Source organism: Ovis aries, chromosome 22 (genome assembly GCF_016772045.2).
Source record: "Ovis aries strain OAR_USU_Benz2616 breed Rambouillet chromosome 22, ARS-UI_Ramb_v3.0, whole genome shotgun sequence".
NCBI lineage: Eukaryota > Metazoa > Chordata > Mammalia > Artiodactyla > Bovidae > Ovis > Ovis aries.
In genome coordinates this window covers 30,324,004-30,337,603 of record NC_056075.1, presented here as the reverse complement: position 1 = coordinate 30,337,603, position 13,600 = coordinate 30,324,004, and the positions used below count along the sequence as shown (strand labels likewise).

At 41.0% G+C, this 13,600-nt stretch overlaps 1 protein-coding gene across 3 annotated transcripts in view; it reads right to left on the bottom strand.

Moving 5' to 3' along the window:
- Window positions 1–13,600, bottom strand: part of MXI1 (MAX interactor 1, dimerization protein) — a 99,559-nt gene that overhangs the window by 72,631 nt on the left and 13,328 nt on the right. For 2 of the 3 annotated variants that reach the window (XM_027960481.3, XM_042238821.2), the window contains exon 2: window positions 8,650–8,782. In XM_027960481.3, coding sequence (XP_027816282.1) covers window positions 8,650–8,782 — 133 coding nt within the window. Of the gene's footprint in view, window positions 1–8,649; window positions 8,783–10,157; window positions 10,463–13,600 lie in introns of those variants that run through there. The other variant, XM_004020185.6, reaches the window with a different exon arrangement.

The following is a 13,600-nucleotide window of genomic DNA, read 5'->3' as shown; positions in this document are numbered from 1 at the left end:
TCACTTTCTTCCATAAGGGTGGTGTCGTCTGCATACCTGAGGTTATTGATATTTCTCCCAGCAATCTTGATTCCAACTTGTGCTTCTTCCAGCCCAGCATTTCTCATGATGTACTCTGAATGTAAGTTAAATAAGCAGGGTAACAATATACAGCCTTGACATACTCCTTTTACTATTTGGAACCAGTCTGTTGTTCCATGTTCAGTTCTAACTGTTGCTTCCTGACCCGCATACAGGTTTCTCAAGAGGCAGGTCAGGTAGTCTGGTATTCCCATCTCTTTCAGAATTTTCCACAGTTTATTATGATCCACACAGTCAAAGGCTTTGGCATAGTCAATAAAGCAGAAGTATATGTTTTTCTTGGAGAAGGCAATGGCACCCCACTCCAGCACTCTTGCCTGGAAAATCCCATGGACGGAGGAGCCTGGTGGGCTGCAGTCGATGGGGTCACTAAGAGTTGGACACAACTAAGTGACTTCACTTTCACTTTTCACTTTCATGCACTGGAGAAGGAAATAGCAACCCACTCCAGCATTCTTGCCTGAAGAATCCCAGGGGCAGGGGAGCCTGGTGGGCTGCTGTCTTATGGGGTCGTACAGAGTCAGACACAACTCAAGTAACTTAGCAGCAGCAGCAGCAGCAGCATATGTTTTTCTGGAACTCTCTTCCTTTTTCCATGATCCAGTGAATTTGATCTCCGGTTCCTCTGCCTTTTCTAAAACCAGCTTGAACATCAGGGAGTTCACAGTTCATGTATTGCTGAAGCCTGGCTTGGAGAACTTTGAGCATTACTTTACTAGTATGCGAGATGAGTGCAATTGTGCGGTAGTTTGAGCATTCTTTGGCATTGTCTTTCTTTGAGATTGGAATGAAAACTGACCTTTTCCAGTCCTGTGGCCACTGCTGAGTTTTCCAAATTTGCTGGCATACTGAGTGCAGCACTTTCACAGCATCATCTTTCAAGATCTGAAATAGATCAACTGGAATTCCATCATCTCCACTAGCTTGGTTCATAGTGATGCTTTCTAAGGCCCACTTGACTTCACAATCCAGGATGTCTGGCTCTAGGTGAGTGGTCACACCATTGTGATTATCTTGGTCATGAAGATCTTTTTGTACAGTTCTTCTGTGTATTCTTGCTACCTCTTCTTAATATCTTCTGCTTCTGTTAGGTCCATACCATTTCTGTCCTTTATTAAGCCCATCTTTGCATGAAATGTTCCCTTGGTATCTCTAATTTTCTTGAAGACAAAACATAAGAAATTTCACCCTAACACTATGTTATGGAATCCCTATATCTCCTTGAATGCACGTTAAGTTTAATCAGTGAACAAGTATGTACTGTGAATCTATAGCATTTTCACAGTAAACTACTGTAAAAAACTAAACAACAAGCGCACTCTCAGAATGGAACTCGTTCATATGCAGGAGACTTCCTATAGGAGAGAAGTCTGCAACTCAGAAAAGGGCCCTCATCTGGCCATAGTGCTACCTTGATCTGGTACCTCTAGCCTCCAAAACTGTGAGAAATAAATTTATGTTGTTCACAAGCAAAAAAAAAAAATTGTAAACAAATTTAAGCTATTTACTTATTCTCTGTGCCAGCATCTGACATAAATAAAAACTGCCCTGTCTATAATACCTTACTGACTTGTATTATTTATCATTTTTACTATATACACTCTTTCCAAATATATCACAAACACGCATAACAACAATTCTATGTATAAGTTCAATAAATTTGGTTACAAATTACTTTAAGGGAACAGTTTCAATAGCTAGCAAATAAGGAAGCAAATTGCAAAGGGTTAAAAAGAGCTCTAGTGGGAAAACATTAAAGCAGGAGGTACAGACCACACACTTCAGGCATTTCCTAGAGCAGACAAGGAGAACACTAAAACACATATAATTCAGGTTGTAGTCACTGAGTCTTAGTTTTTAGGCAGATTATCACTATGGACTGTTTGCTAATTACAGAGAAACAAATCCCGGGGATTTCACTCATCTTCTAGTTGTACCTATAAAAGTTACTTTGCACATCAGTCCAGTTTCCTTATTTATTAATTAATTAATTAATTCCACTTTACCTCACAGAAATGTTCTGAAATTCAAAAGAAATAATAATGTACATTAAAGGAATCTGTACACAACTAGTATATTAAATGCAAAGTGTTACTGTTACTATTATTGAAAATGAATTCCATCCTTTGATATAGCAATTCTACTTCTTCAGGTCTATCCTAAGGATCTAGGTGGACAAATGCACAAAAGTATCTATATAAAGATGTTCACAGTAGCCCTGTATGGAATGAAAAATTAACATTTTAAATGTTATTAACAGATAATTGGCTTAACAAATTATGGTACACACATGAAGTAGAGTATTATGCTATAATCAAAAATGATTTAATAGACATGTATGAACTTGAAAAAATGTTCAGGATAAGTGAAAGCAGGATTGCAAAGGTTCACAATCCCAAGATGCCTTCTTTCATCTTTCAAACTTGATCAGGTCCTCTATTATGACCTTCATAGGATCCTCCAGCTTTCTATTAAGCTCGTCATAATTTTAAATAATATATTTATATATTTACTTGAATAACATGTGTTAGATGATAATGAAGAAGGTATATTAATATATATGTATATATATATGTATATAGATACATACATACACACACAGACGGAGGGGGAAAAAAGTCTGCCAGTATTTTAAAATGTCAGAAGTCAAATTGAAAATAAAAATATACAAGCTTAAATTACATTAGCACTATCAAATAGAAATGGGATCTGGATACGTATTTTGTCAAAACCACACCACAAAACCTCTTTGATTAGATTAGTATTTGGGAAACTGTCTTCACTTAAGGAAAAGCAAAGAATCATGCTACAATATATCCAAAAGGAGGCAATGCTGTTTCATTTGTAAGGAGAAATCCAGAAGAGAAACCTTTCTTCAGGCCAAAAGTCCTGCCTGGTTAGAATTATGCATATACTGCTTAAAATCAGGCTTGATATTAAACTCAGTCACTTAGAGCTATAAGGCTTGGACAAATCACTTAACCATCCCTAGTATGAGTTTTAACCATAAAATAAATGATAATATCTTACCTTCATAAGGCAGAGAGCTATATCAGATGAAATCCAGAACTCCCTTTCTGTGGTTTGTGATCTTTTATACTTTAGCATCAAACGACTATTCCACCAAAAAGCCTTTTATCAAATAGGAACAGCAGTTGTTCCACCAACTTACAAGCCATGATCATGAAAGTCTCCTTCAATTATACTTCTACAGGGGAATATATTTCTTAGCAATCCAGCAACCACAAACTTATGCTTCAATACATCTGAGTTTGTTAAAGTACATAAATAATTCTTCAGAAGTTTTCATTTAAACTTGGTTTTAGTGGAAGACAAAATATCACAGAACACATCAGATCACATCATTCAACATACAGAAAGTACTTGAAGAACAATACTAATATCATTAAGAGTTTAACTACTACTAATTTCTACTTTTGGCCTTGAAACTTTGAGAGTTCTCTATTGGACAAAGATCCAGTTCTTTAAGACAGAATAACTGAAAAATGAAGACTAGTAATAAACTTCTCAAAAAATAAAAAATAAGCCTTCATTCAATTATCCTGTGAACAAACAGGTACATGTTTAAGAATAAAAATAGAAGATACACGTCAAACTACTTCCCCTAGGAAAAAAATCCTCTACAACTATCCTAGAAAAAGAATTCACCCTACTCCTGAAAAACAAAAACAAAAACCCTAAAAATCTAAGAAGATGACAGACAAAAAGCATATAAAGCTGAAAATGTAACAATATATCATTCCCTCAAAAATAAGACTAAAACATTTCATTATTTTGTAGTTTTAAAAAGTTAGTCTTAAAAGCAAAAGAAAAGTTGTTTTGTTTTTTATGTCCTCAATCTTAGCAGACAGTACTGAAATACTGTTGCTGTTGTAAGATTCTTTAGTATCCAAAGAATACTAAAGAAATAATGAAATTCAACAATAAACTGGTAAAGGTATACCTTGGAGATACTGTGGGTTTGATTCCAGACCACTGCAATAAAGTGACTCACAATTTTTTTGGTTTCTCAGTATACATAAAACTTAGGTTTATACTACATTATAGTCTATTAAATGTGTGACAGTATTATGTCTAAAAAAAACAATGTGCATACCTTAACTCAAGAATATTTTATTATTTAAAAATGCTTACCATCGCCTGACAATGCAGGGTTGCCACAAACCTTCAATTTGTTAAAAAAAAAAACAAACAAACAGTATTTGTGATGAACAATAGAGGGAAGTACAATAAGACAAGGTATGCCTGTATTTTCTACTTTATAGATCATCTTAAAATAAAGAAAATTACTGTATATGTGTCACAATCTCATACCAGTATTCACTGCCAATATTTGACAGATTTCTGGTTCTTTGCATAGACAAGTTTTGGTATCATTTTACTCTCATGACACAGGATGATAACAATATTCTTTAATATTAATTGTAGTATTTTATACATGTAGTATAATATTAATTGCAGTATTTTATACGTGTAGTCTAATATATGTGTTTAAAAGAAGTGGCAGATTGAAGATTTTTATTCTTCAAATACTGTACATTGTTTTCCTTTCCACATGTATTGTCAGTAATATCCTTCCAAATATAAAGCAATCAGAGTTTGCCAAAGCAGAAGTTGCACATTCTTACATTATTTCTATTCAGAGTCTAATATAATACTTGGCACAAAAGAAAAACTCAGTTCCAATTTCAGATAGTCTACTTGGAGTTTGAAAAACCTTTAATTCTTCAAAAACCTACTGTTTAAAGAGCACTGTGATAGTTAGTGGGGATAAATCTCTAAGCAGAAGAGATTCAATCCTTGCTCCCACGGGGTTTTTAGTCCAATAAATGAGACATGAATTTATCAATCATATAACTATATTTCCTACAAACTGTGATAAACATTGAAGGAAAAGTATGGATGCCATGAGGTATCTGACCACCTGATCCACTTTGGCAGATGAGAAAATGCTTTCCTGAACAAGTTATTGCTGAGCTGAAACAAGCATGTAATTAGCGACAACTTGGCAAAAAGGGAAGAAAAACAATTCTCAGAAGAGAACAGAGTATGTGCAAAGATCCTGAGGTAGGAGGAAACGTGGTGTATTAAAGGAACTGAAGGAAGGCTAGCCAATTTAATTCATCAGAATTGCATCTGGGAGGAGAGTGGTTGCAGGGATACCAGTTAGGAGGTCACAAGAGCTGTTCAAGTAGAAGTAAGTATCTTGGATTAGGAGGGTAGTAACGAAGCTAAGAGAAAAGGCAGGTTCAAGAGATATTTAGGAGAAAATTGGTATTACACCGAAGCCATGTAGAGCTGTATTAGTAGAGTTTTAAAGATGAGAGATCTTGGTATTTTTCAGTTGTGAAACCAAACAGTAAAGAAGCTGGGAATTTATCTGATACTACTCATTAAGCCAGAGAGCAATTGTTGCCAGTTCTCTAATAGCAGTTAATACCTTAGCAAGGGTGATTTTAGGAAGTGTGCCAGAAGGCCATGAACCAAGACTACAGTAAAGTCAACCATGAATTTAAAAAATAATTATGTACTATATATCCCACACCCTAATTCAAAAGGATCCCAAATGATGAAATTAAATTTTCATGGTACATTGTTTTAATGTCACACTGTATCACTCATTTTCTCTCCTTTATACTTCTATGAAAGCAAGGTTTCAAGACTTGGGAGAAAGAAAGAATAGGAATTTATAATATTATGAGTCAACTCTCAGCACAAGTTTATAAAGTAACATTTTATATCAGGAATATCATATTATACCTGAGAATATCAGGGGGGAGTAAATCAACATTGTATCTTAAGTATGCTACAATGTCAGGGAAACAAATGTTACTTTATGACATACCTTCAAGATGCTTAATAGGAACAGCAACTTCCATATAGGTACATATTTGATAGGAAAACAAGACACATAGATTTATCAACTCTATTCCTTTCCTTGTTTCAGATAACTAACATATGAAAAATTTTACCATTTTTATTTGTTTTATGTAACCAGTATAATAAAATCTTTATTAAATGTAGTAATAACAGGGAGTCTATAGTGTTCCCTTACAAATGAAACAACACTATCTCCCCAATACCCCACTACTAGAATTTGATCCTTTGCTCCCTACTCTATGAAGCAAAAATCTTAAAATGTAAAGAGAAATAATTTCTAGTGTTCCCCTTTAACATACTAGTTCTCATCTAAAGCTGCTGCTGCTGCTGCTGCGAAGTCACTTCAATCATGTCCAACTCTGTGCAGCTCCATAGACAGCAGCCCACCAGGCTCCTCCGTCCCTGGGATTCTCCAGGCAACAGTACTGGAGTGGGGTACCATTACCTTCTCCCTCTCATCTAAAGGCTCAACCCTAAATCCCACATATGGGTAGACCTTTAGATAATATATCCTAAAATCTTTTTTCTTTCTCTCTTTTTGTCTTTCTATTTATATTTCCATGAAAAATAAGTCTTAGGTCGTCCAATGTACATATAATTATTTTCTCTTGAGTATTACTAAGAATAAAGCGGCATACTTGTAGTCTTATAAATTTTCTGACATGCTGTGCTAAAATACACAGTAATTACCAATGTGGTCTGACACACAATAGAAGACTCCTAAAAAGAACACTAGCATGAAAGAGAAATTCCAAGCTAAGCAAAGTGTAAGTCAAGAGATGACAAACACATTAATGACCTGTAACATAACTGGTAAAATCTAGAAATACACATCTAATTTATGCCTTCGTAATTCTTGAGTTGTCAGTAAAAATGTCACATCTGCAATGATGGGATGGTGTACTGAATAACCACTACAGTAACGTGAAAGTGAAATCGTTCAGTCGTGTCCGACTCTTTGAGACCCCATGGACTATAGCCTACCACGCTCCTCCATCCATGGGGTTTTCCAGGCAAGAGTACTGGAGTAGGTTGCCATTTCTTTCTCCAGAAACTGATCTCTAAAACTGTCAATAAATCAGTGTTACAGAGCTTCAGGGGAAGAAGAGACCTTGGTGAGGATGTAGTTAGTCCCCTCAAACTATGACAAGAGTTAAGGACAGAGAAAAAAATGTAATGAGATCATATACTTGATTTTTAGAAAGTAGGAAACAATCAATATATACTTATACCATGGCAGAACCCAGGCTTGATTTCCTATTTAGTACTCTTCCCATGCCTCAAAGAAAATAAAATTTTTTTTAGTCTATCCATGGATTGGAAAACTCATAAACCCCTGAATATAGGTTTTAATTGCTGATACCTTAACCAGAGAAACTGTGAAGGGCAGGAAAATTTATAAGTAATTCTTGTTTAATGCTGTCTATTTTGTTTAATATGCCTACATATTTTCATCCCAAACCTGCCAAACCACAACAGACACTGTAGACACACACATAAACATAAATACAGCATAATACACTTATGGCTAAATAATTTTACACTTCTAAAAATTATTTAAAATGTACCGAATAGTCTTAGTGAAGAAAAGAAGCCAAAAAAGGAGACACAGATTTAAAGATATTAGTGACTTGACACAGTAATGTTAGAAAGTCAGAGTGGAAAGATCCAACGTTCTGAGTACTGTTATCTACAGGAACCTCAGGTTTTCTGCATCAATGAGTAAGAGCCCCTACTCCTGCTCCCTCCCAACCCACATCTTCAAGTGCTACCCAACTTCCTGTCTAGAGTTCTCCAAAGTCTCCCAGCAAACTTAGTTACTCAGAGAATGTTCTATGCCCCTCCAAAATCAACACTTACACTCTCTAGAAAAAAACTTTGGAAAAAACATCTCATTTAAATCCTTTCATCATGGAAAAGGCAAGCACCAGCTGGTTTTAAGACAGGCTTTTTGAAAATTTCATGAGATGAATCTTTAGAATACATAGGCCCTCTAGAACAAAAACACTGAAAAGACAGCCAGACACTACCAAAATTTTTCAAAAAAACAGAAGTCAACTATGTCTGAGAATATATCCAAGTAAGCATTTTCTAGTATCTGTTTTGATTGAAGGATAAACATCTTCTTTCCTTTTTTTTTTTTTTGCTCTAAGAGCTCCCTTACCAATTAACTCTTATCATCCTTAAAAAAAATAGACCGTGACCAACTTCCGACTACATCTAGATATTCTTATTTCTTTACCAAAACCCTTGATTCTGCTTTATATCCTCCTTATTTCTGATTTTTAAAAATTCTTGCCTCTCTCTAGTTTAAAGCTGGCCCAAGATTACTTTTAGCATATGGCTGCATGCATGGACACATGCGGCCAAATCTCTAAACTTACTTTCCCTCTCAGTCACAGACATCTCCGCTTGATAATCCCCAGCAAGAACTTATTTGGTTGTTTTGTCAGATTCTATTCTTTCCCTTCTACACAAAGTCGGGTTAGGATTCCTAGACTTGATTATTTTAAAAGGGCCAAATTCTGAGGGATGGTGATAAAGGCACCTGCTTGGCTGATAGTGTTGCTCTAGACTTGATATTAGAGGTCAGTTGGGTCAGCGCTTCTGCCTGAGTCTGTGCTCCCTCCCTTCAGCTGCCCTTTCCAAACCTCTGCAGCTCAATACCTGTTGGCAGTGCTGGTGTTGCTGCTCCCGCTGCTGTGTTTCTGCGCCCGGCTCAACCTCCGTGGGGGCTTTGAATGCTGCAGCCGGGGGCTTGGCATGGAGGGGAACGTTGAGGCGTAGCCATGTTCACACTCTAAACAAATGGCAAGAAAAAAAAGAGGAAGAGGTAAGAGGGTAAGAGGAATATACCTAAATTCCTGGATCTACAGATCTCTAGTCCTTTCAGTAACAGGTTGCTGAAAACAGACAAGAAAAAGAGGTAAATTTTTTCCATTCTTTCTGATTGGAATATAAGATTCCCAGTCCTTGCCTGGTCATCAATCCTGTGACATTATATACAGAGCCAACTCACGCTTGGAAGGTGTACTAACACCTCCTCTAAACCAAGGAACTTCTCCCTCCTCTTCAAAATCCTTTTCTCCAAGAATTCTTGACTTAAACACCTTCATTTCTGAGACCAATTACCATTCACCTAAATTATTTCGTTTCAAAATCCCTTTTGGTATAACTGTACCCCTTCAAGGTGTCTCTCTAAGCCCCACATTTTTGTGTACTTCAAACAATTCAATCACCTCGTTCTAGGAAGGCATTTTCTCACGACACCATAATTTTCAGGGGTTGCACTCAGCACCCCAATCTCTTTACATCGCCCTTAATCTCTGTTCCTAAGGGAATCCCAGTGCATCCTATTTGGATGTGCAGAGGTCACTTCCTCACAAGTACCTGTCCACCTCCCTGCTCTTCAGCAGGCATCCCCGGTCCGGGCTCTGGGTCCGGTCTCCCCCACCCCGACACGCATTCCTCCCGCCCCCTTCTCCGGTTCTTCGTGTTCTCTTTCCTCCCGGGTCCTCAAATCACCTCCACTCTCAACACTCCTCCCCTTTCCTCCCCTCTCCTCCCCTCCCGTCCACCTCCACTCAGGGCAGCCTCAGGTTCCAGCCTGACGCCTCCTCAGTCTCCGCAGGATACAGTGTCCTCCCCTGCTCCCCATCCTGAACATACACACACCCACAGGTGCCCCTCACACACATGCACACGAACTGCCTCATGTACCCCTTCATTCACATGTTCACTCCCTCTCACATGCTCCCCCCTCACACAGGCACAATTCTCCTGACACACGCACCTCCCTTACCCCACCCTCCTCACACACGCACCCCTCCTCACACACGCACTTCCCTCACATGTAACTCCTCCTCACACGCACTTCCCTCACACACACACCCCTCCTCACACACGCATCCCTTCCTCACACGCACACCCCTCTTCACACGCATCCCCTCCTCACACGCGTCCCTTTCTTAAACACGCAATCCCCTCACACACAGTCCTCCTCACACACGCACCCCCCCTCCTTGCAACGCACCCCCGTCTCACACAAGCACCCCCTCCTCACAGACACTTCTCCTTACACACACACCCCTCACACCAGCCACACCGCACTCCCCGCGCGGAAGAGGAGTGCGCGGGTTCAGGCAGTGGCAGAGGTGGTGGCGTCCAGCCGTTACCTCGGTCCCGGCGCTCCAAAAACTCGGCAGCCTCCAGCAGGCGCTGCACGTTGATCATCCGCACCTGCTCCATGGGCACCGCGGGCGGCAACCCGGGCCTCTCCGCGCTCCCTTCCCCAGCCAACAGGAGGCGCCGCAAGCGGCTACAGTCCGGCGCCGCCCCGGGACATGTGCGGCGGGCCGGCGGGCCAGCCCCGCCGCGGCTCGGCGCGCTCTCCGCCGCCCCCACCACCCCAGCTGCCCCGGCCACCCCGCCGCACCCCGCGGCTCCGCTGGCAACCCGCGCGGGGTTTGTTTACCTCTCCGCGCGAGCACGGGGGAGGGGCGGGGGCAGTACCGCGACCCGCCCCCTCCCGCCCCTTCCTCTGTCTCCTGGGAAATGTAGTCCCGCCCTGCCCACTGCTCGCCGGGACTCGTAGTACGCACGACGCTTCAGTGCGCCTGCGCCTTACCAAATTCCGCAATGGCCGCCGGGAAACGTAGTCCGTTTGATTTTCTGCCTCCCAGGTGGAAAGACCAAGAGGTTTTCTGGGCTTTGCTTCTTGGAGGGAAGGATTTGAAGGACTGTGGGTCTACTCCCTGGGAACCCTTTTTTCAGTGACTCCTGGAAGGTGCCCAGGAGCTGAAGCATGTAGTTCCACAGTGCCCCGCTCCAGTTCTCCATCTACTACCACTTTCTCCTGGAACTTCCGCGCCTTGGTTACCCTATCTGCAGAACAGATACTTGAAAAGCCAAAAATCCCAGCTGAGGAACACGAGATGATCCCATCAGAGGCAAAGAGAGCTCCCATAGGCCCTTCTTCACTTCATAGTTCACAAAGAGGTAGTGTTTTGTTTTTTAACCTTATTTTTAAAAACTCCTTTCCCCTCCCTCAGCCCCTCAGTTGTGATTTTGGAGACTGGCAAACCTCCCTGGTGCTGCAACTGAGAGATACAGTTCGGTCGCTAAGTGATTTGGTGCTGGAATCACACAGGGCTCAGTTAAAATCCTGGCCCTTCTACTTACACTAACTCTGTGGACTTTTCAGACCTCATGTGCCTAGCGTCTATATCAGATGTAATGACTCCATTTATCCAAACACTGAGGGCCTGACATGTACCAGGCACTGTACTAGGCATAACATGTACAGTAACAGATGAAATAGACATGGGCCTTGCTCTCAAGGAGCGTATAGTCAGCAGGGCTTATTGTGACAATTAAAGGAAATAATACCAGAAGTTAGTACGTGGCGTTCAATAAATGGAAGCTATGATGATCGTTTCTCTCATGTTCTCCTCCACAGAGAGGGAACTGAAAGCAGAGGCTTAAAATTGCAGGACCACATTAAAAGACTGCCAATGACTGCCCACACCCAACCCTAGCCCCACCCCCACACATAGTCTTTCCGAGTCCTCAAAAGTCTAGACCAGAGTTTCTCAACCTCAGCATTACCGATATTTGGGGTGAATAATTCCTAATTGGGGGAGGGATGGGGTTGGTGGAGACCTGTGCAATGAAGGATATTCAGCGGCATCCCTGGCCTCTACCCACTAGATGCCAGCAGCACACCACCAACTCAGGTATGACAATCAAAAATGTCTCCAGACATTGCCAAAAGCCTCTTGGGGCACAGATCACCTCTGATTGATAATCTCTGGTCTAGGGCAAAGAAAGGCAAGAAGATCATAACTGTTGAAAGCTCTAGAAGCAACCTAGGAATTGTGTAAACATCCATAACTTTCCCCACCCTCATTATTTTATCCTGCCCATGGACATCCAGAGTAACAGGAAGCTCTTGGTGAGGGGAGAATTTCCCCTTCCCTGTGGTCATTCCTGCAGAAAATACCATCTCAGAATGAAAATGTTATTCTCAAAAATGTCATGGGCTTCATGCTGCATTCTAATATTCTCTCCCCCTTTTTTTCCCCCAAAGTGAACAAGATTTCCAGTGAGGTCAAAAGCTGCAAAATTCTGCCAACCTTTTAAAATATTACACTTGGCACCACATTTAAGAACCAAATAGATGTTCGATCAAATGCACGGAGACCCAAAATGAGAGATGTTCACAAGCTACAAGATAATTTTTTTTAAAGGCGTTGAAACAGGAACTGTTCTTTTTCAGCTGTTAGCTAGGTTGCTTCAGATCTGGGCTTTCCCATTGGGTGTCGGTAACAACCACCCTTCATTCAACAAGGGACATGTTGGATAGGGGGAGAAAGGGATTATTTAAAAGAAAATACCTATTCACTCAGAACATCTGTAAGTTGAGGGTAGAAATTATTAGGTGGAAAGTTTCTACCACTTGCAAAACCACTTTAAGCTTTGGATCCTAAATTGCTAAGGGCTACCGCAGGAACTTAAAAGAGGTAGTTTTATAACAAATAAAATTCTACCCTATGGGAGGTAAACCTTGTGACATGCAATCAAGGAAAAAAGTACAGACTGAAAATACACATGGGTTCAAGATGGGTTTAAATCCACACATCATAAGCCCTAGCAGGTTATTAAGAGAAAGCAGGATGCTTGGTGCACATGCCTGACCTTTCACAGTTGACCTCCAGATGAATTAACCAACCTTTCTTTTAAAGCTATCGCCAAGATGGAGTGGAGGAGATGGAAAGTAGTGTGAGAATCACCAAAAAGCTACCTGCATATGCTGAAAAAGAGATGTGGTGATGGTGGGCAGTGTTAAGCGCTGGTTTCTGTACAAAAATATCCAGCCTCTTCTAACAGCAGTTGAAGGTGCCACTTCCTTCGTCCTGCTCCAGCTGACTCCCAGAGTTCTTGCGTGGATAGTGGCCACAAGGGCCTCCTACAGCACAAAGCTTGGGGCTCTAGCCTAGAAAAGGATGTCACTCACAAACCATCCTAAGCACCAGCCCAGCCTGTGGGAACCCAGAGGCAGCCATGGCTTCTCTTTTGCAGATAAATCCAAATTGCACTACAAATGCAAATGGGGAAACTGAGGAAAAGCAGGGCTTCTAAAGTCTACTGACAAAAGAACCTGGAATCTTACTCATAGTCTCTGGTTCTTCTGTCCTCTCCCTCAAGGAAGTATCTCACTCAGGGGAGTCTCATTTGATGGTGGAAAAAGTCCTCCAGAGTCCCCCAGCCCTATAACAAACACAGCCTGGATGGGGACAGTGTGCCTTCTGGAGGAAGCAGGCAAAGTCTCCATTCTTAGGGGTCCTTTCCCTGAACGGTTTACTCAAGGTGAATTTTCAGAGCCTTATTGCAGATTCATGAACAGAGGAGGAGCCTGATCTGTGTTACATCACTTCTGCAGACAGAAAAGAGGAAAAGAGGGGAAGGGGCCCTGAGGTTAAGGTACAAGTCACTATTAGTGCAAAGTCACTATTAGCGACACCTGGTGCTTAAGTGAACTTCCTTGAAACTGCAGTGTTTACTGTGCAGGGCACTTTTTCCCAAAATTATCCTTAAGGGTGGTGGGCGGGGGGACGGT